At 31.1% G+C, this 24,723-nt stretch overlaps 1 protein-coding gene across 1 annotated transcript in view; it reads right to left on the minus strand.

Annotated features, from left to right (window-relative positions):
* LOC127723829 (probable G-protein coupled receptor 139) overlaps positions 1-19,698 on the minus strand; it is a 51,641-nt gene extending 31,943 nt beyond the window's left edge. The window contains exon 1 of the mRNA XM_052230553.1: positions 19,648-19,698. Coding sequence (XP_052086513.1) covers positions 19,648-19,698 — 51 coding nt within the window. The remainder of the gene's footprint in view (positions 1-19,647) is intronic.
* Positions 19,699-24,723: the final 5,025 nt, after the last annotated feature.

A 24,723-nucleotide genomic window follows, 5' to 3' on the forward strand; every position in this document is an offset into this window, starting at 1 on the left:
ACTTTTTAAAGTGGATTCATCAGGTGCAGTATGACCTATTGAAGTATCATCTGCAAAAAGCCTTCCGAATCCAGACATACCATCAGCTATATCATTAATGTATATTAAAAACAACAAGGGTCCTAATACCGACCCCTGGGGCACACCAGCGTTAAGTTTTCCAATGTTTGATAATGAATCTTTTATGACAACTCTCTGAGATCGTCTAGACAAGTAACTTTTCAACCAACATAGCAAGTCTCCTTTTATACCATATTTTTCAAGTTTATGTAATAAAGCCTTAATCCAAACAGTATCAAATGCTTTGCTTATATCAGCAAATGTAATGCTTGTTAAAAGCTTTTCATTTAGTGCACTCAAAATTTTGTTATACAATTCTATCAACTGATGCGAAGTTGAGTATCCTGGAATAAATCCGGATTGATACTTGTATAATAGTTTATTTTCATGTAAATGGTTAAAAATATTTTTGAAAACAATCTTTTCTAAGACTTTAATCACACATGACAATAATGAGACTGGCCTGTAGTTAGACGGTAATGACTTGTCACCACTTTTGAATAAGGGAATAACATGTGCAATCTTCCATTGGTCTGGAAATATTTTATCATTTAAAGATTTGTTAAAAAGTAGACATAATGGTTTGGAAATTTCATTTCTAACAGCAAGTAACATTCTGTTGCTATCGATATCTGGTCCAACAGCTTTATTAACATCGAGCGTTGAAAGAATATCAAGTACATCTTGATCACTAACTACAATTTGTGAAATAAAATCAAGACATCGGTCTTCAAATTCCGGCAAATCTTTACTAGCGCCATCTAAATTAGAAATTGAACAAAAATATTTATTTAAAATGTCGGACTTTTCGGTTCCCTCATACGCAAGTTTAAAATTATGATCAGGGTCCGTCATGGGTGGTAAATCATGAGACGGTGTATCACTTTTAATTAACATGTTAACCGTTTTCCAGTACTGTTTACAGTTTGTAACTTTTAGTTCATCTAAATTTTCATTAATACTGGTAAAAAAATGTTTTTTAGCTTGCTTTTTCAAGTTATTTACTTTGTTCCTTTGTTGTTTAAATTTCTTTTCTGCGGATGTACTATTTGAGCGAATAAAAATATTACGAAGCCTGTCGCGTTTTCTCGTTTCACGCCGCAAATTCGAATCATACCAAACTTTATCGTCACATCTTATAGTTACTTCCCTTGTAGGTATACACTCGGAGGCTATATTAAGAAATGAATTCGTGAAATTAGTCGCAGCAACATGAACGTCACTCGTATCAGAAATTAAATATTCCCAATTTGTTTCAACTACTTTTTGTTTCATAAGGTCATAATCACCTTTTTTATAATCCCATATCAATCTATTATAAGTTCGTCTTTTACTAAAACCACAATCAATTGTGACGTATGTTCCATCATGATCACTAATACCTCTATCAAAAGATATTGTGTCTTTATCTAAAACCGTTATCGAATCAGTGACTAAAATAGGATCAAGTAAAGACGTGCTACCTGTTCGTGTGTCAAAATGAGTAGCTTTGTCAATTATGTTAACAAGGCCATTGATGAAAAAAATATCTCTTATATTTGACGGTAGATCTGACATAAAGTTTTTATTCAGGTCACCTAAGCAAATTATGCAATTATTTTCATCCAGGGCATTTTTCAACATTTGATCAAAATACTGCCAGAAATAAAGTGAAGATTGCCGTTCCGACCTATAATTGATGTTTATCAATATTGATCGCAATTTGGTTTTTAACTCAAACCACATACTCTCAAGTTGGCAATTCTCCAAATCATGTCGACGAGTTATGCGAACATAACTTTTATAATACATAATAATGCCACCCCCATGAGAATTTCTATCTTTTCGAACTGGTATTTCAAAACCAGATATATATAAATCAGAATCTGTAATATTTGAGTCTAAATGGGTTTCTGTCAAGAATACGACATCGTAATCTTCAATAATATCGACAATATAATTCAGTTTATTTCTAAGGCTTCTTATATTACCATGGAAAATTGACAATGTTTTCTCAGATATTTCTGGTGTGCGCTCAGGACCCGGGTTCGGTTCGATGTCACCACATATTAGCAACAAACATAATAACAGTATGTAAAATGAAATCATATTAGCAGAAGATCTGTATAAATTAAAAATACATATTTTGAGTCTTGAAACATTCGTAAATAAAACGGCAAGTAATTCATACACTGAGAACGATACAAATGTTTTTCTCAAACAACCCAGACTTATCTTGTGATAAAACAGTCCTATTGTCATTCTTTATGCTACGATGTCATTACCCATTGTCAAATACAAGACAATACATATAAATGACAATCAGAAAATTGGACTGCTTTGTAAAACATGATGCAAGATATAAACACATATAATTCGAATGATCATTCATGAAATTCAGGCAAATAAAAAATAAGGGAAAACAAAAATCTATGTACAAAAGGCAAAATTGGAACATCATAAGAATGTTCGATGCAGTTGTAGTGAAATCAGAGAGATTAATTTAGTTAAGATGAATTTAGTTTCGATGTCATTTTAGGGGGGAAACAAATAAATCAAATAAATCAGAAAACAAAATGTGAAGTTTTTTTAAAAACGGAAGCTCTTTTGTGAAATGTTATAAATAGGTAAATAGAGTAATCTATCTTTTCATTTAATCAATACAGGTAAGCTATAAAAATGTTTGAAGAACGATCATTGATAAAGTTACAGGAACGACACAAGTTCACGTGTATGTAAGTGATTTTAAATCACTCAGGTGTAAAGAGTTGAGTTATAATTTCATGTCACATGTTTTAAATAGCAAATAAATGAAATATAAATAAACAAACACAGGCACGTGCTGCTTAACACGTGTATCGAAAAAAGAAATATTCAGTACAGCAATACATAGAAAACAAGTATATATATACAAGTGTATATAATTAAATTGATAAAACAATTTAAGAATTGTGTTATTTAAACAAATGCAAGTCAAAAGACATAAGACTATGATGTAAACGGAATGTCTAATCCTCTTTCTGGTCATCACCTTCAAGGACTTCCCCACCAAGCTTATATATGTCCTGCCTTGAAATTACCACTTTCGGACGAGAATTCTCAGATAGATTGTTTAATCAATATTGACCCGTCATGTGTCCAAAACGAATTTATTTGACCTTTCTCACGCAATGTGTTTAGTCTGTGCAAAAGATTGTATCTGTGTTTTGTAAGGTTTTCAGCAATGAAAGTTTTATTTATGTTTCCTTTCAATTTGCGTTTATTGCTGAAAACTAACTGCCTTTGACGATACGACAGGAACCGTACAATGATGGAAGTTTTCCCGTCTTTAATCTCACCTATGGGATGGGATCTGCCAATATCTCTCGTGTCTAACTTCATTGTTACTTGCATATCTAAGCCATTTATAGGTAAATGTATGACTAAATCAGAACCAGAAGCGAAACACTTTTGATTCCTAAATCGTTTCCCCTTTTGATTGACACACGTCACGTGGTTTATGTGTGTATCTATTTCATTTAATTTTCTTCTTTTATAAACATATTTTTATTTTATCATGACGACGACCACAGATAACAATCACCTGGATACCCAACTTTTAGGAACGTATAAATATAACGATATAATTTAGAATATCAGTTTACACCTACACACGCAAAAAAAAAACAAAAGAAGGCTTAATCGTATAAGGTAATAATTACAAACTTAATTTAGGAAAATAACATGAAAGACTATGCTTGTGTTTCAATTCTAACAATATTCATATATGCACGACTTATTTCAAGTCGATCCAATAGTTGGATAACCTGACATATATTGTTCCTCATTGCTTTAGTTCTGGCTGTATATTCCAAATTTCAAAATAATCGTTTATTTAAATGATCTGCAAACGTACACAATTCATAAAGTGTTATTTTCATATATGTTGTATTAATGCATCTCGATGACGATTAATTCGGTATCAGATAATCGAACTAGGAACCTAACATGTTGACAATCTCCCTCAAGAGTTTTTTTTTTTTTTTTTTTTTAAGAAAAAAATATTATAAACAGTGAGTGACACATTTTATAATACCCAGACAAAACTTCATGTATCTTATCACGAGTAAGTAAAATTCATATAATGTGTTCCTGTTTCAGTAAATGTGTCAGATAATACACGATAATTGTTATATATCCCGATGAATACAGTATAAATATAATACAATGTTCCTGTTGCTTAAACCCATTCAATAAAGTTTATCAATATATTCCATCAATCTAATATTCAAAATTAGCTAATGGCATACACTTCATATCCCTTGATATTATGATATGTCAAAGATAAATGTGACAAAATATTAACTTCTTTGAATAATACATACGTTTTTTTGTTTTGTTTTCATGGATACTATATGCATATAGAAATAATTACAATATTAAGAAAATCAGAAAAAAAACCTCATTTCGATTAGAAAGTTGTATTAAGCTCAAAGGAAAATACAATTCTACGTTTGATGTGTTTGACCTTTTGATTATGTCATTTGATAAGGGACTTTCCATTTTGACTATTTTTGTTATTTGACTTTTTCACAATTTCAAAGACATGTTTTGTTCGTAATTGAATCTATATTATCCAACTAAAATTGAATTGGAAAACCCATCATCTTATCAGCTAAAAAAGATGTACAGTTTCTATTAAGTTCATGAATTCTTTATCGAATTCTAATTACTGCATTTAAATTGAGATTTTTACATATATTTAATCGAAGGAAAACATAAACCAACAACATTAGACTAGCTTTGAAGTCAGTATAAGTGGAAGATATTCCTACTGATTAGAATACATTATGAAGTAAATAAGGTTATTTCTGTTTTGTAAGGTTTAAAGAGTATAACACATAGATATGTATTGGACATGACACCGTGCAGATTTTAATCTTGCCAACCAAAATTATAAAAATAAACATCATTAATATTGATCTCCTTATTTATTACTCAAAACGCAATTTAAATGGGATTTGAAGTATTATAGACGAATATTTGTTAATTTGTTCAAAGCCGTTAAGTGACTGTGTATTTCCTTTTGGTAAAACAGAAATCATACAAAACCTTCTCAGAGACAAAAACAAAAGACATCTTGGACAGTTTTTTAATTTGATTTTAAGATATGTGGATAATGTCACCAAAAATCCAGTGTTTAGTGAGTCGTTTCTACTAATATATCAAAGTAAACGTAAGCTAAAGAATGCTTTCGACACTAGAAGGTCTAACTCACATTTTCACCTTTTCCTCGATATTGACAGTGATGAAGGACTTCAAACTGAATTAACTTTCCAATTGTCAACGTCCCAATATCAGCAGCAAAACAACCTCTGCCCTATCGTATGGAGTTTATATATTTCAATTAATACTTAATATTCATACATTAACACACTCTACGGGCTTCACTAACAGGGGTATGCTCCTTACACAAAAGTTGATAAAAGAGTTGTGATTAGAAATGATTACAATTGACAGTCTGGCCTTTTAAACTTTTTTTATTTGACCGTAGCTCATGAGTCTTTTGTAGACGAAACGCGCGTCTGGCTTACAAAATTTCATTCCTGGTAAATATTTATAAAATTGCCTTTCAATACCATCATTGTCATGAAAATTGTTTGGACTGGTATTGTGAAAATAATTGTATAAAGTTCGAAATTGCATGTTCGTTACGTAAGGGCGTCACTGTTTGTGATCTACTGTGGTGTCTCTCGTTGATGGAAGATGTTCGTTGTTGTTCTGCAGTTTGCAGGTTGTGTCGACTATTATATTATTTGTTTGTGCGTTTCTCTGTTATAGTGTTCTTGCGTGTGTTTGTGCTGTAATTCTGTCACGTAGTTGTCATTTTAGCGATATTCTTTAATATTGTCATATAAACGAGAGGTTTGGCTAGCCATAAAACCAGGTTCAACCCGCCATGTTTTCTTAAAATATCCTGTACCAAGTCAGGAATATAGAAGTTGTTATCAAATAGTTCGTATCTACGTATGTTGGCGTTTTTTTTAGTTGCACTTCAGTGTTCCTGTTGTTCCTTTGTTTTCCTCATGTAGTTGGTGTGTTTTCTTCGGTTTTGATTTGGATCCGGATTCGTTTTCTCTCAATCGATTTATGACTTTTGAACACCGGTATACTACTGTTGCCTTTATTTATATATGATGAGTTTATCATTCATAATTTTTATCATCATACATTGGTTTACCTATACGATATGTGTGTGTATTATTATTCATTAGTCACAAGTTTCTGGAGACTTTGATGTTTAAAAACCAGAATAGTCATCACATACACAATTTTACCAATTGTGTTCTAATAAAAAAGAGGGTAATGATACCAAAGAAATATTCATACTCATAAGGCAAAATAAACTGACAATTCCATGGCATAAAAACGAATAACGACGAAAAGCCAACAACAGACTGACCAACACGAACCCCCAACAAAAACAAGGATGGATATCAGGTGCTCCGGAAGGTTTAGCAAACCGAGCTCCACATGTGATATCCGTCGTGCTGCTCATGTAAGTACAAACCCGTTGACCGATCTAATTCGGGAGGTCACATTCGGGGAAAAGGGGAGAGGATTATGGTAAAGACAGTTGTCTGTTTGTTTTGTTCACACATTGTTGTCAATATAATGGAATTCCTTTTGACTATCATACGTGAAAAGTTACGTTAGCTAAAAAACAGGTTTAATCCACCATTTTTTAACATAACGAAATGACTGTACCAAGTCAGGAATATGACGGTTGTTTTCCATTCATTTAATGTGTTTGAGCTTTTGATTTTGCCTTTTGATAAGGGAACTTTTCGTTTTGATTTGTCCTTGGAGTTCGGTATTTTTGTTATTTTATTGTTTATGTTTCATCTTTTCACCGTACATAGTTTTAAGACTTTCGTTCTTATTGGTTTTGGCCGTTTGATAAAAGATTCAATTTGATTTATTTTCAGAACATCCCTGCTTTGTGAAATTTACCGACTATAGTTTTAGAAAAAAAACATATATAGTTTTGTTTTTACTGAAATATCACAAATGTTATAAAGTCATACCTCTGTTTAAGTGACAAGACAAAATATGTCATCGATCCAGTGGTTGTTTGAAAAAAAAAACATGCATACTAATGAAAAACTATCTCAAAACAGAACATAAACAAGGCTCAAAAACGTGTTTAATACTTGGGTGTGTTGAGCATGTCTATAGTATTTCGAGACAAGTAATTATAAAAAGTTATGTCTTTAGCAAAGGACGAAAAACGACAAAAAGTCATACAACCTTATACAAAGCGCTATATAGTAAATTAAGAGAGTGCAACACAAACCCTCCGAAAGTCGGATAGCTGTTCTCAAAAGTTCTTGTTTCACTTTTGTTGTTTTTCTAATAACTTTGACGTTGTTATGTACATGACGTCATAGTTAATTACTTTATATTTGAAATTTAAGAGACAATAATGACACAGCATCTAGTATGATAAATTAATAACACATATCTGAGAGGGTGATAGAGGATATAAAAAAGAAGATGTGGTATGGTTGTCAATGAGACAACTCTCCACGAGACCAAATGACACAGAAATTAATTAACAACTATAGGTCACCGTACGGCCTTCAACAATGAGCAAATCCCATAGTCAGCTATAAAAGCCGATTGTTTTCCCTCGAAAAACATTATCGACCCAAGCGTCGCCTCGGTTGACAATGTTTCCTCGTGGTTACAATCTGCTCCATCGCCTTCTGAGCTATGTGTTAATTAAAATATTGATTTACCGTACGTTTTTTTTTCTAATTTGATTTACCATACGCGTGTTTTAAATATCTCAAATGAGCGGTACTCTAACCAAATATTGGAAACGAGTGAAAACAAGGATGATGGGTCTTGATAGGGGTCATTTATTTTATGTATTCATAATATCTTAGGCTATTTGTTCTCTTTTCCTTTTATTGATTGTCAATAACCTTTGATTTTTTATATTCTAGCACTCCATTTTTTTTTATGGTTCCTTTTTCTGCACATCTTTTTAAGCCCATTTATCTTTAATCTGAGCCCAGTAATATCTATTATGTTAACCCTATCCACACCGTCAATTATAAAACAAACAAAAAAAATAAACAAAAGATAGCATATCTATACCTTCAACGGATAATCTAAAAATACACTTAAAGTAGACAAAACAGATTATATCATTCTAAACTAAATTATTTATATCCTATAACGCAAGTGTTCCGATATACTTAATTAAGAATATTGACTATCAATGCAGTATATGTTTTATCCTTAATTAGGCTACCGTGATAATTGTTAACTTTGTTTTTGAAATCTCATGCCATAGACTATAAAATATTTTAATATGCAGATTTGCTGTAGATATCAAGAACATATCTGGATATTAGCAGTATTTTACATACAATAAAAAAAGATTTATTGGTTATGCATGAATATCATCTTGCCAATAAAACATGAGGGTCTCTTCCGTTTTGAATTATCATTCGAGTTCGGTATTTTTGTTATTTTACCTTAAAGTTTTCAATTTTAATCGTCCTTTATATTTTCTTTTAATTATTCATTTTTGGGATTTGTATTAATTTTAAATAGTAAAAGAGAGGCGAAAGACACCACATTCAACCTCATGATTCGAAAAAAAAACTGACAACACTATGACAAAAAAGTAAAAGACCAAGCGACAAACATCTGTACACAAAACACAAAATAGAAAACTTAAAACTGAGCAACACGAATCCCACTACAAAAACGGCGTTCGGAAATTATCTTTTTGCTTCAAACTGTTCTGCTTCGGAATACCGGAATGATATAATAACAGGTCATGAAAAAAAATATTGTCTAGTAATATCGAGTTACTAGTTCTTATATCTTCTGGGCAGTCTTATCAATTGTGACTATACTTTTGATCTAACAAGTCTAGTGAGTATGGAGTCAAAAATCTCACCAAATAATTTTTCATCAACTTGTCGTGTTTCTCAGTATATTCAAAAAGAACGCATCTAATATTGTATGTGTCGTGTGGCTGCTCACTCATTAACATATACATTACATCATCAGTTTTTAATATATCACATACATAGCACAGTCATATTTTTCACGTAAGTACTCGGTCAAGCTACTTTTATGTAATCATGCCCTCATTATTGTTTGTTACATTTATTTTTATCTTCTTAATCGGTTTATTAGATTTGAACATCGGTAAACTACTGTTTGTTTGATGTTAGAGTATTTTAAAACGTTTGGCCTTTCACATCAGTGAAGAGACACTAATTGACGAAATGAGCATCAGGTGCTTTCAGATTGGTACCGTTACATTTGTAAATGATGTTCCTCATTATTCCTTTCAATCAATTCAAAAAGATACACTCGATTTTGTGTCAGTACCACATATTTTTACAGTGCTATGATTAATGATAATGTATTCAGTGTGTCATCTTTAGTCGTAGGACGCAGTTTCTTATCACTTCATAACAGTAATGGATATTATAAGTACATTGTAATTACCAAGGGACATATATTTTAAAACTAATTTGTCGGTGTGCACTTTATCGTTGTCATTTTGTGTGAGTAATTGTGTGTCTGAACTTTTGAAGACAGGATATATACAAAACAGGGACGAAAGATACCAGAGGGACAGTCAAACTCATAGATCTAAAAGAAACTGACAACGCCATGGCCAAAAATAAAAAGACAAACAGACAAATAATAGTACAGATGACACAACATAGAAAACCAAAGACTAAGCAACACGAACCCCACAAAAAACTGGGGGAGTCACAAAATCAAAAACCAAATAATGACATTTTCATTCTTATGTCATGTATGCAGGCATATAAAAGAATAATGATATCGTTTTGTAAAAAAACATAGATTTTTTTTCTGTTTCATATTACCGGTTAACAGATGACCTGCGCAGAGGACTTTTATGTAGTGTCTCACAATAAGCAAATACAAATATACTCATCATAGATACCAGGATTGACATTTTGTTCACGTTTCGCGTTTCGTCTACAAAAGACTCATCAGTGACGCGCAAATAAAAAAAAACGGATAAAAGGCCACATAAAGTACGAAGTTGAAAAGCCTTGTGGATCTAAAACTTCGAAAGGCTTTATCAAAGTTAGATTCTGTGCACATTAGTTGTTACTTGACACAAAAATAGTAAAAAAAAACTGTGATGACATAACCGCAACAAATAGTGAGAAAGTAAAAGGATATTTGTGTTTAAATTTAGTAATAATAAATGCAGAATTAAGTACAGATAATTGGCCATTTTGTAATAACAAAACTCTGTTTCAAACAAATATAAATAACCTTTCTTGTGGAAAAAACGTAAATAACAAAAATCCCGAACTCCAAGGAAAATTCAATACGGAAATCGTTTATTAAATGGCAAAGACAAACACATTAAACAAATGGAAAACAACAGTCATGTTTCTGACTTTGTACAGACATTTCTTGATGTAGAAAATGGTGTATTAAACCTGGTTTACAGCTTACTAAACCTCTCACTTGTAGCCAGTCGCATAGAAACACATAAGAAGGTAGGACTGTTTCTCTGCCTATAAAACTTGATGCAAAGAGAATACTACGATGTACGTACTATGTACTGGTTGGTACTTTATTCTAGGAAAACATGATTTATTTATTAGTTATGAACTATAAACTAGCTTTTAATAACTGTGAGTTCTCTAATATCTTTATTTGTGTCTATTGCTTTTCTGCTATGTGGGTGTTTCTGCTTTGTAACGAGTATTTGAGTTAAAATTTTTTGCAACTGAATTGTACAGTTCCTCTTTTTTTTTTTGCTGTTGCACCACTGTCACAATCTACATATTAGGTTGAGCCCTCATGATATAACAATAAGAAGATGTGGTATAATATTCAATGAGACAGCTCTCCACCAAAGACCAAATGACAAAGAAGTTAACATATATAGGTCACCGTAAGACCTTCAACAATCAGGAAAACCAATTTGATATAGTAATTTATAAAAGCACCTAAAATAATTGAAATAAAGGCTCATGACTTAAGATAGTCACATACAGAATGTGGCGGAGTTTAACATGTCTCTACACCACCTGGGACAGCGGTGACAGATATAAGAACAAACTATATAAAATAGTTGAAAAGGGCTTTACTCATCCAATTGATACAAATCCAATATAAGAACTATCACAAACACAGATACAAAAAGTACAGATTTAAGTGTACTCACAGTTAACCGATTGCCAGTTCAATGCCATTACAACTAATAAAATATCTTGTGTCAAAGACTTATAATAAACATGTTTAACGCGCCATATTCTTTGCGTGTGTGTCCCAAGTCAGGAGCCTGTAATTCACGTGGTTGTTGTAAGTTCATGTTTGTCATTTCTCATTTTTCATTCCGGGGCCTTTTTATGGAGTATGTTTCTTTTTCATTGTTGAAGGCCTCTAGTTACGAATAATGCCTATATCGTCATTATCAGAACTCTGTGGGGTAGATGGCTCATTGGCAGTAATACCATATCTCCTTTTTTATATTTAATGCAATATCTCATATAAATATATAGGATACTTATATACACTTACGAAGTTAACATTATTGTCAGACCCTGTCCAATGACCCATGCTAATTCCACAAGGTATAGTTTTTAGGAGGATGGTCTTCGTTCTAGCGCCTACATGCTTAACGGAACGGGGAAGTAGCAGATATCAATGTTTATATCTTTGGTTTGACCTGAATCGACAAAATTCCTCCCTCGGGGCGAGCACGATACCATGAAACAAACTATTTGGTCAGTTTGTATCAGGCATATTGACCTTTCATTGTACGATTGATTTGCGGTAATATTGTTTTCATTGGTGTTACCTCTTTCATGGACATAAGCCACAAAGGCATTGGTTATTTCTAAATAGTCTACAACACTCCTCTTTGTCATTTAGGGTGTGAAGGTTTCGTTCTATGATCTTTTATTATTGTCGACCAAACTATCAAATACTACTTCTATTGTACTTTATGTCATAGACTTGAATTTGAGACTTGTCAATGTAAATGCGTTTGTTTATTCCCAAATGATAGATTTGCAGACACGTGAAATAGTGATTTTTAAGTATATGCATGATCTTTAAAAGTGCATAGTTCCACATTACCTCATTTTCACCGTCTTGTTAGTTCAAACACATTAATTTCTGATCTTAGCAACAGGACAAATATGCCCATATACTTTAATTTATTATTCAAAAGAAATTTAACAAGAACTATAAAGGTATCCCAAGGCCTTAAGCTGTCATTTGATATATTTGATATCAAAAATACCCAAGTATGTTACTTTTTGACCAAGTGCAAGCTAATCATGCGAATTGTTGTGTTTAAAATGTGTACTACTTTCTTCATTTCCTGTGCACTTTTATTCTAATCGCTTTTCTTTTCATCTTATTGCATCGTCAGTTTGGTATCGACCTAAGAATTGCTTAAATCCATTTATATTTTGCCTCTCCTTTAAACATTTTTTAATTTATTATTAACTATATGTTGTGCTATAAGCTGCAATACAAGTTATACATCAAACTATCGTTTTGCTAAAAGCCTAGCAGCTGACATAAAAATGGTTTGTTTAACGCATATGGGGACACATATTGTTTGTAATTTAAGCAAGTAGGTTAATCTAATATAAGGATTGATATTATAGTATTGTTGTTCACAGTATTTCTGTCTCTCTGTAAGTTTTTTCTGACCTTAATTTAAACAGATGAGGATGGATTGAGAAATTTCCTATGCGATAGGTTTCATTGTGTGTTTTTGCGTATTTTTAAACTGGGGGCCGAAAGACTGTGAAGTGACAGAAAATTAAAAGATTTAATTAAACTTTATGATTAATTTTGACGTTTTAAATCCTTAGTCGTATTCTAAAACGTATACAAATAGGTTGTGTATCTCAGTAGAAGTACGATCGGGATGCATGATTGTTTTTGTGATATCACTTAAAATTATACTGCAGTTGACTAAAATTGGAAGGACGTACGGCTGCCTATAATTGCTTACATCCTCTTCATTTGAACTTTGGTGGATAGTTGTGACGTTGTGCACGATGTTGGTACGAATTCCATTTTGCTATAGATTAGCATGAAAATAAATACGTAGACTGGTCACTTCGATAAAGATATAGTGATGTTTGGTTGAATTTATTACATTAGACTTGAAAATAAAGAAAAAAAGGAACCGAAATTTAAAATATCAAGAATATTACAATACTTAATTATCCCATTTTTACGCAAACACGTAATGTCCAACGTTACATTTTGTGTGTAAAAGATCGGAGTTCCGTTTCTTTCCCACAGTATTTTTTTTCTGACCATCGTAAAACTTGACAAGAGTTTTACTATCGTTATTGTTATTCGCGTGTTAAAGCAAAATCAATATCAATGAAACCGTAAACCGGAAAATGCTATTTTTGAAAACGGTCTGCAAAATGTCCAAGCATATGCAAGGTAAGCATATATCGAGTTTGCGCATTTATACCGTGAAATTGGAAAAGCTGAGAAAAATATTTATGATATTTTGAAAGTTTTTTTACTTTTCTCCTGGTTCATGATATTTTTTTGCCGGAAACCATGTGTATAGTTTCTATTGCAATGACTTCAAAAAGTATAGCCATCTTGTCCCAACGAAAAAAAACGCTGTATTTTCTTTACAATTGAGGTTTTAACCGGCTGTATATTAAATGAGCATAGTTAAATCAAAGAAATTAAAACTTGGCGGTAAAAAATATAGTGTTTAACATTTTTTTCGATAGGCAACAAGATTTTTATATCGTTTCAAAAAGTATAGCCGTTTTGTCCTAACGTTCGCAAAACGTAATTGATGTCATGATCGGGTTTTTAATTTTATATCACAATTATTTGTTTCCAGTTTAATTCGAATGAAAATAAAAATATAAGTTATAATATAACCAATGTATGATAAAGGACATTCATGACATTTGTTTTATTCAAGGAGCGTTGTCTATCTGCAAGTTTTAAATCATCAAAAGCAACATTCAAATTTTTTTTTTTTTGATTATAAAATAAAATAGAGAAAAACCATTGCTGGCTTTTACAACAAAACAAAGGACATGCATAATGCCACAAAAATACGGAAATGAGAAAAACATGAATCCAAAATGTTTAGCCACCTAGAAATTTTGCGACAAAAAAAGCATCGGCAAATGATAAAATATAGAAAGGAAACGGAAACGGAAAGAATTGCAACAAAAGGAGTATGTATAAACATGCATTAAAAGGGAAAATAAAATCAAAATCTAATTTATATTAAAACGAAATATGTATATATTTGGAAATTAACTTATGATTCATTAATGCTAACTGCTGCCAACAGTAAAATGATAAATTATGGCCTGGAAAGACTAACAACTCCTATAAATGAATATTCATTAAAAAGATATGTGTACTACCACTTTGAGTTTTATTTGTTAAACTATGCATTTTCAGACAAACCAAAATCGGTTACCAAATTCACAACAGTAAAATGACATCGTCAATTATGAGCTTGGCGCATGAAACGTTCTTTGAAATCATCGAAATCGCTTTATTATGCGGAACGTCGTGTAACGATAAGTAGTACCAACATCGTGCGCAACGTCTGTATCATTGGCAATCAAACCACATCTACTTATTTTTATATTAAACGACAGAATGATAGATAACAAATAATTAAGCAAGTTTTACAGTAGATACAGTTATTACGAACTTATTACACACGGGAAGTTTTGTTGGCCTTTTACAGTTTTAACGCGAGATAGAGCTACTGAGCAAAAAAAAACAACCTTATTGATATAGAATTATATCATGTATTAAAACCACGATTTCCTCTGATATGTTTTCATCAAGAGAACTATTAAAGCAGCACTGACGAAATAAGTTTTTGGATTCTCTAAAATCTGTTACAAAAAATGAAGATTTCTTAAGATACATGTTCTTGGACATATTAAATAAGAACTGCTGTTTTTCCAAAAACTTGATGCGAACAGGTCGACCATAATTAAAACGGGGAAATCAATATACGGAATATTTATAACCGCCTAAAAACCGTACAGGAAAACCAAAAGTTTTTGGATTCTCTAAAATCTGTTACAAAAAATGAAGGTTTCTTAAGATTCATGTTCTTGGACATATTAAATAAGAACTGCTGTTTTTCCAAAAACTTGATGCGAACAGGTCGACCATAATTAAAACGGGGAAATCAATATACGGAATATTTATAACCGCCTAAAAACCGTACAGGAAAACCAAAGATTAAACAGTATGGACCCTTCGAAAGATTTCGGTGAACTCTGATGTACCAAAGGGACAAATAGTATCAAATGCAGACAATCTTACACCTAAATAGAATCCACTGCAAACAAGCATAAAACTACATTAAAACACGAAAATTAAGCCTGAACTTAAACAAAACAACAACTTCTTACAAAAGTTAATATCGCTAAATCAAAAAATAAATACTTTCTGTAACATTCATAAGATACTTTCAAGTATTCAAAAGATTCAGCCTGTTAAAGAATTAATTTGCATTGAACTGTGTTTGAAGTAGGCGTTATTTGTGAAAAGTAAAAATTTAAAAGTTACTTTTTCATCAAATAAAAGCATTTCAAATATATCCTTAGAAATGCAGCTAGGTACACTAACACATTAAGTGGTAAAAGCCCTTAATTGATATAGTACGCCAGTTCGTGCTTTCAATAATATTTCCGGAATATTGTTTGAAACTTACAAAAACCGATGCACTTTACTTTATTTTCATACTGAGATATTTTAAGAGGTGAACATAGGTTTAGACATCCAATGGCAAATAAAGTTTCTATCGCATAACATATTGTTTACATATACAGTTACAGATTTTGGCTGCTGTCTAATTTTATATAATTTTAGGTCCTTCTATGGTCATATATCTCTTAAACTGTATCGGTTCTTTTGCATCCCTGGCTGTAAAATATACGGATTTAAGCGTTACTGATGACGATAAATCTAGAAAAGCGCTTCGGACACATTATTTTTTGACAAGTTGTTTACATTTTCTGATATATACAAATTTAATTGTGTCAAAGAGGATAACAGCTTATGATCTAGACAAACGAGCACTAACTTAAAATGTTAAAGGCAATAAATCCAACTAACAAACATATCGAAAAATCAAAAAATAAATCAAATGTTTGCTAAACCTGCTCAATATTTGAAACAGGATCGGAGAACCCTTCTGGAGCACCTAAGAACATTCAGGTTTTTGGTGGGGCTCGTGTTGCTCAGTATCTAGTTTGTCTATGTTGTGTTTTTTTAGGCGATTGCTTGTCTTCTCGTCGTTATACGTTTTTTTGTTTTGCCACTGTGCTCTCAGTTTGTCTTCGAATTATGAGTGTTGTTATCCCTTTGGAATCTTCGCCTCTCTTTTTATTGAAATTGTAATCGCGGTTTTGGTGTTTTAAGAAGTCATGAATGTAAACACTTTTCATTATCTGTAGTCAATACAATGCAAATAGTGGTTTGACAATACCAAGCAGAACCCATCAAATTATGCAATCTAACAGTCAGGAGAATGAAATCTCCAGATTCAAAATACATGTGAATGGAAACAAAATAAATGCAACGCCATATATTACCGGACGAACTATCAGTTAAATCGAAAATCATAAAATCGAAAATCATAAAATCAAAAATATACATCGATACATACTTTGCACACTCTGCCTTTTTCAATTCGAATTAATTGTGTTGAGAAAAAATATAAAGAAAAAAAGTTTAAACGATTAATAAAAAAACATTTACGTGTTCAGTGTTATTTTACGGTTATCACAAGCGAAGAAAATTTTGATATCCTTCAAGAGGATCGGGATTTTTTACCTTGTGTTTAGGGGCCTCGGTGGCCAAGTCTTCTAAATAGTCGAACTACTGTATCACTATAAATCTTGCGACATTGATATGCCTTCGATAACATTTCATAGAAATATGTATAATTTCAATCAAGTCCTCCTGACAATAATTGGTGTAAGGAATAGGATGATGACATGAATTGTGCAATTTGGTTTTTAATTTTGTAAACGGAATAATCTGCTTTTGATTGAGTGTTTTTCTTTACGGGTTTGATTAAAAAGTCAATGCCTATCAAATTAATTTCTAACATTGTTTGTTATTCGTTTGTATATATTCTATATGCATACTGCTCTTTATACTAATTCATAGCCATTGTGTAATAATTGCTTATGCGTATCTTCATATTTTATCCTTCTTCACTTATTTTTGCCTTCTTCACTTATTTTTGCCTCTTTAAGACTTTAATTCTTTTTAGTGAAACTAGATGAAACGTCCTGTGTAAATTCTTTTTAGTGAAACTAGATGAAACGTCCTGTGTAATTAGACCTTTAGTTTTGTGTACTATTGCCAATGCAAATTACAACATTATTCTATATATATAACCAACAAAATGAAAGCAACATGTTATAAAGTTTAAAGTACCTAAAAATAGCCAAATCCACCTAAGGTCAACTTTGCCTGAGGGAACTGAAACCTTAGTTTTTTTAATAATTTCAAAATTTATAAATAGACAATATTCTAGATTAAACATTTTAATTTTGTTTCATTAACGGCTTTCTGTATATGCAATTGCTGCATAGAAAGCAACATTTTCTCTTTTTGTTTTTTGTTTTTTTTTATTTTTGTAAAACAGAAGCGAAAAATACCAAAAAAATATTCAAACTGATAAATTGAAAACTAACTGACATGGCTACAGCAAAAAATGAAAAACAACTTAAAACAAACAACAGCATACAAAAAACAACATGAAAAACTACGGACTGCGTAACACCATTCCTTTAAAAAAAAAAAGGAGTGACCTCGGGTGCCTTAACGGTTAGCATATCCTTGTAAGCTATCTCTAAGAGAAAAAAAAGATAATGACTCTAAGTACGTGTCACTTTATCTGTGTTTCAACAAGAAGCTGTAGCTAAAGTAAATTGAGGATTGAGTATATTTAACAGTAAATTCTTCATCAGAAATGATAACATCTCAATTGTAGCTATCAAATTAGTAAAACGAAAATGTTTTAAGCAATACGATTTGTGTTAAAATCCAAAAAGATCTGATGAATTGTCAATTACTCCGAAGTGAATTGATGACTACATTTATTAAAAAGACTAATAAAAATGTCTCTTCATTGGTACTCGAGACCAAAAGCTGCGATAGGACTTTTATGAATAAAAACCGTTTAAATTTGTTAGTAACAAACACTTCTGTTAAAAAAAAATCTCTAAGGTTTTGATTGATATTACAAATGCAAAATATTTAAACATAAATTATCTCTGACAGGTGTTGTAAAACATAGAGGTTATGCTCATAACCGTAGTAACTTTAACACATTCAAGTAAACATATACAAATTGACTGTTGATTGTCAGTTAGTTTTTGTCGGCAACTTTAATAAAAAGTTATACACCTCGTTGTTCAAATCTTTAAGCCAAAATTGTTTGCAAAGTGCTCTGTTATAAAGAAATCATTACAAACGTTTACTAAAAGATGTCAATAGAGAGAGATGTGTAGAATTTAAAAGCAACTGAAGGACAAACATCTCAAAAAAGAGATTTAAAAGGCACCATATAGTCTTCAAAAGTATATTCTGCCATGTCAAGGCCCTTTATAGCTACCAATATTGTATGGTATCTGTTCATTGAATTTTTTTTTTCCTTTTTTTTTATAAAGGGGGGGGGAGTGTTATAGTTGTCTCATTGGTGATCATACAACATCTAATTATTTTATATAAGTGTTTGACAATGTACTCGAAAAAAAAAGATCATGCACAGTGTACGTTGTTATGAATGAAACATGATGAGCGGTAAATGTTGTTTTAAATTTCTCTATCTTTGATTTGTTCTATTGTGCTTTTTTTTTATATTTATGTATACCGAAAAAAGTGGACATGGGTGTTAACATCAACGACATCAAACAAAAACAGATAAAAAACAAATCAAAACCATAATAGGCAATACATTAAGAATATGAAAATGAAAAAAATAAAAAACATTAACAACTAATGAGGAAAAACAAATAATGATCAGATGCATAATTTAGACGTCATAGCTTTATGTACATATGCATACTGAAGACAAAACATTAACGACCAACATAGTTATATCTCAAAAACAAGGACACGGATCTTTCATTTGATTCGACTTTTTAAGTCCCGTTAGTTATAAACCATCATTTTATTACACTCTTTTAAAAAGCTTGTAATTTTGTAACAGAGGAACGAGCAACCTTAAAACAGTAAACACTGGACCGGTACCACTTTTATAAGCTAAAAATTGACCACCACCGTCATCATCTAAGTTGTAGGATATACATATATAAACTGATTGTATTTCATTCATAACTACCAATGTTCGGACTCTTGCAAGTGAAACGTGAATTTAAAACTATATTAAAAAGAAATATGAATTTGCCCGCATTTTTAAAGTTTCAAAGCAATGTCATAAAGGTGAATTATTGCGCCGATTTCTCAGACTGAAATGATTTCATACCGTTAAATGACAAGGCACATTGTCAAGTTATAACAATAGACAAAACTTACCCCTGGATTACTAATCCTAACAAAAAGTTCCTTCAAAAAGTCTGCATCCATCTTAAGTATGCTAAGCTGTAAAGTTTCAGTATGTATATTTTACAGTCCAATTTCTCTTTTCTCTATATAGGAACGTCGTCGTCACGTTTGTACTGTTCAAACCACTGTTTCTACCTTTTGATCTGTTTAACCATTACAAATAACCCTTATTTCAGTATTGAATGATGTTATTTCCAACCTGAAGAAAATCACTGACGTACATAATATCATATGTCGCAATTTATACATAAAACTTTTTTTTTCATTTGATCAATAACATAACTTCTGCTTACAGCGATATTATCTCATATCTATTAAGAATTATAAATCAATAGTAAAAACATTAAACAATTTTTCTGCACCAAATGCGCATTTCGACATTAAATGTCTCTTCATTGGTACTCGAGACCAAAAGCTGCGTTCGGACTTTTATGAATAAAAACCGTTTAAATTTGTTAGTAACAAACACTTCTGTTAAAAAAAAAATCTCTAAGGTTTTGCTTGATATTATAAATGCAAAATATTTAAACATAAATTATCTCTGACAGGTGTTGTGAAACACAGAGGTTGTTAACAGATTTTGATGTTATACGAAGTTGATAGTTTATTAAAATAACCGAAGCACTCAATAAAATAATGAATAACACTTTCCTGTAAAAGTTTCTTCTTCTATAGAAATAAAATGGATTTCTTGTACACGTTCGTTTTTTTGTTTTTTTTTTCTTCTTCTAAAATTGCACTTTGTGTTTGAATACGCTGATGATATTAAAGGCATGGTATCGTATACCGTAATTTACCTAACTCAACTAAAACATTTTTACAAAATTGTCCTTTATTTTTATAAATAGACTGCTTTATTTAATATTTATATGTGTACGACTTAACCGCTACATTTAAAATATGTAGTATTTAAGCTAACCGTTGTCCCATATTTCTATATGTATACTGCTTTATTTATATATTTATACGTGTACAATATAGCGGAACACTACTTTATTTATATATTTATATGTGTACGACATAACCGCTACATGTATATAATTATACGTGTACGACATAACCGCTACATTTAAAATATGTAGTATTTAAGCTTACCGTTGTCCTATATTTTTATAAGTATACTGTTTTATTTATATATTTATACGTGTATAATATAACAATACACTGCTTTTTTTATATATATAATTATACATGTACGATCTAACCTGTTAGCTACATTTATATATTTATATGTGTACGATCTTACCGCTACCTTTATATATTAAAATGTGTACGACATAACTGTACACTGCTTTTTTAATTTATTAAATGTGTACGACCTAACCGCTAAATTTACAATATGTAATATATAACTTACCTTTGGCATTTCCATAATCAGCTGTTTTTCCTCAATATTTTTTTTACGTTTTAATTGGAAAACATCCAATCAGAACGTATACACGTTTAATTAGTTTACGATACTTGACTTATTGTGCTTAAATATCAATACTTTCATAACAACAAAGACTGCTTCTTATATATAACAGAGTTTTAATGCTTGTTGTGGGAAGAAAAAAAAATGGTATATCTTTAATCTGAACTGGTTCGGTCAATATTCAGAACAAAATTACCAATCTCGTCTCAATTGAAATATTCCTCACGGGACTGCATAAGATAATGACATCTAAATGCCCGTTTACGATAATACAAAAATAAAAAAATTAAAAGAATAGATCCGGGATAATGTTTGTGATGAAACTCGTTTCATTTCTCAGAATGTTATGATCCAGTAATGCAATGGATAATTCTAATTTAGTAAGGGTGTATATTAAAGGCAACCGTAGTTTAGTGTCGTCCAAATCACATAGCTTTATTCAAAACATAATTATCTACGATATAAACAAACGATGATTGAATTGCATGAACTCGAAAAAACAAGACAGTATAAGGTAAGCATATCATGCTGTGGAATTCTAAGATTAAATTTTGATTTAAACTTATAAAAGTTCTAGTACAAATCAAAAGTTTAATATCTGCGAGTAAAATTGATTTAGAAACCAAGATTTATACTAGCAGAATTATCTGTTTCGTTTGGTAGATACTAAGAAAGAAAAGATTTGATTTATGTTCAAGGAAATAAACTAGAAATCAATAGGAAAATTAACAAACGATGCAATTCACAGCAATGTCAAATTATTTGATCGAAGTTGGGTCTTTTAAACCATTCCATCAAATATCAAAAACAAAAATAAACATAGACGATACGCACTGTTAAAACAAGAATTCGCAAAGTTAAAACACCAAATGCAGATTTATTTGTACATTTTAGTCAAAACCAAAGTGATAAATGATTAAAAGTCAATTGATGATGTTATCACTTTTACAATTTACATGAGTAAATTGTTTCGTGCAGTCTTTTACGCCAACCTTTATTCTATTGACATCTCTTCATGCTCATTACCGTAGTAACTTTAAGACATTCAAGTATTAACATCTACAAATTGACTGTTGATTGTCAGTTAGTTTTTGTCTGCAACTTTAATTAAAAGTTATACACCTCGTTGTTCAAATCTTTAAGCCAAAATTGTTTGCAAAGTGCTCTGCTATGAAGAAATCATTACAAAAGTTTACTAAAAGATGTCAATAAAGAGAGATGTGTAGAATTTAACAGCAACTGAAGGACAAACATTTAAAAAAAAAGATTTAAAAGGCACCATATAGTCTTCAAAAGTATATTCTGCCATGTCAAGGCCCTTTATAGCTAACAATATTGTATGGTATCTGTTCATTGAATTTTTTTTTCCTTTTCTTTTTTATAAAGGGGGGGAGTGTTATAGTTGTCTCATTGGTGATCATACAACATCTAATTATTTTATATAAGTGTTTGACAATGTACTCGAAAAAATAAGATCATGCACAGTGTACGTTGTTATGAATGAAACATGATGAGCGGTAAATGTTGTTTTAAATTTCTCTATCTTTGATTTGTTCTATTGTGCTTTTTCTTTTATATTTATGTATACCAAAAAAAAAGTGGACATGGGTGTTAACATCAACGACATCAAACAAAAACAGAGAAAAAAACAAATCAAAACCATAATAGGCAATACATTAAGAATATGAAAATAATAAAAAAATAAAAAACATTAACAACTAATGAGGAAAAACAAATAATGATGAGATGCATAATTTAGACGTCATAGATGACAACGATTTTTGAGTCCTCCTCCAAAAAACGGCAGGTTTAAGTTAACTTTAGATATACTGATCTCGAAAGTTTTGAATAACGCAAGAGATAAGAAAATGTTGAAAACATCAATATCACCGCTTCAAAAACATTCGAGGAGCTATTTAAACGATTTAAAAGTAAAAGTATATTACAGATGACAAGAGCTAGGCAAAGTACTGTTGAATCATAAACTCAACATTGCTGAAGCCAAAAATAATCTTAATTTTATGTCCATCTTTCTTTTCATCAAATTGATTTGTTTTCAAAATTATAACAGTTTATTGTAACTGATGATGATAACTGACAACTTAAAATATTTCAAGTATACAAATCAATTCAATTCGATAAAGTATACATAATAATTCAATTCTAGGAAAGTATATATATCAATGCAATTCTAGGAAAGTATATATATCAATGCAATTCTAAGAAAAGGTAATAGGTATCTGTCTAGATAGTGATGCAACTAGTTTGAATTGAAGTATTTCAATTGAAGATATTATGTGATTCAAAGTCTGCAGTTATCTCCCTATCAAACGTTTCATTTTGTAACGGTAGCCTATAATTACTTACATCTACTTCATATGATCTCTGGTGAATAGTTGTCTCATTGACATTCATACCGCATCTTCTTATTTTTATATTTCTGTTTATCTAATTATCATTTCTGTTCATCTAACAATTCATTTTAAAATTATGATTTACTAATCCTGAAGAATAAGATTAACCATATGTATATGTTATGTATCTGAATACTTGCTGATAGAAATAAAAGTAAAACCTTTGATTTGTTAAGGGGTAAGAACTTGGATAAGGGAGTTAACTCAAACAAATGATTTGAAATCTGTTATTGAAATAGCGATTAGCATTTCTGTAAACTAAAATATTTACTTTGTTTGTGAGGATGGGAAACAGCATCAGGGAGAATCGAAAGAAGTTCAACTAACATAATTAATCTGATGGCATTAGAATATTTATGTAAAAAAAAAGTTGAAATAGAAGAAGGGGATACCAATGGAACAATTATAATTAAAAATCAAAGAAAATCAGACGAAACTAGGACCAAATGAAAAAAGATAAAAAGACAAAATTAGTCTACCAAACATTACAAAAGGAAAACTAAAGAATAAATTTCACAAATAATGCAAAAGGTTTCTGAATTTTGCCTACCAGATTTGAGAATGACGTTTCACATAAAATTTGGAAATGTTTGGAAACATTTAACTGGATGAAATAGTCCAGTATTGAGATTTCACACTTCTGAACGGTCAGATGGGCTTTTTGTCTTTGGCCTCAAAATATGCGTGACTATATATATGTTACTTAAACTATAATCTTGATAACTACCATACAAGCTAATTCAAAAATTCTTATATTATTCAACATACAATACATCTCATCAACCTCCAGAAACAGACGTAAATGTACAGTAAAAGACAACAATAACGAACACCCATAAAATGCCATTTGTGGTTTGGTACGATTAAGGCGACATTATTTCCGAATTCAAACTGCGTACATCAATAGAGGGGAGAGACATATCAAGGTAACAAACACAGACTTGAGGATACGCATGAGCTCGTCAGTGACATTCGAATACAATTTAAAAAAGGGCAAATAAAGTACGGAGACGAAGAGCATTGAGAAGTGCTGACTACTGGGCTGTACATATCTTTGAGAAGGAAACCTTAACTAGCAGTGGCATCGACCCAATGGTTAATAAAGTGTTCATAACAACCAAGAATAAAATTTTGTCAAAGGGGTGAGAACGGTCGCTTTTCTTGATTTACGCTTGGGAACGCCCAAACCTAAATATTTGATAGATGGTGTATTAAAAC

This window comes from Mytilus californianus, unplaced genomic scaffold (genome assembly GCF_021869535.1).
Source record: "Mytilus californianus isolate M0D057914Y unplaced genomic scaffold, xbMytCali1.0.p SCAF_13, whole genome shotgun sequence".
Lineage (NCBI taxonomy): Eukaryota > Metazoa > Mollusca > Bivalvia > Mytilida > Mytilidae > Mytilus > Mytilus californianus.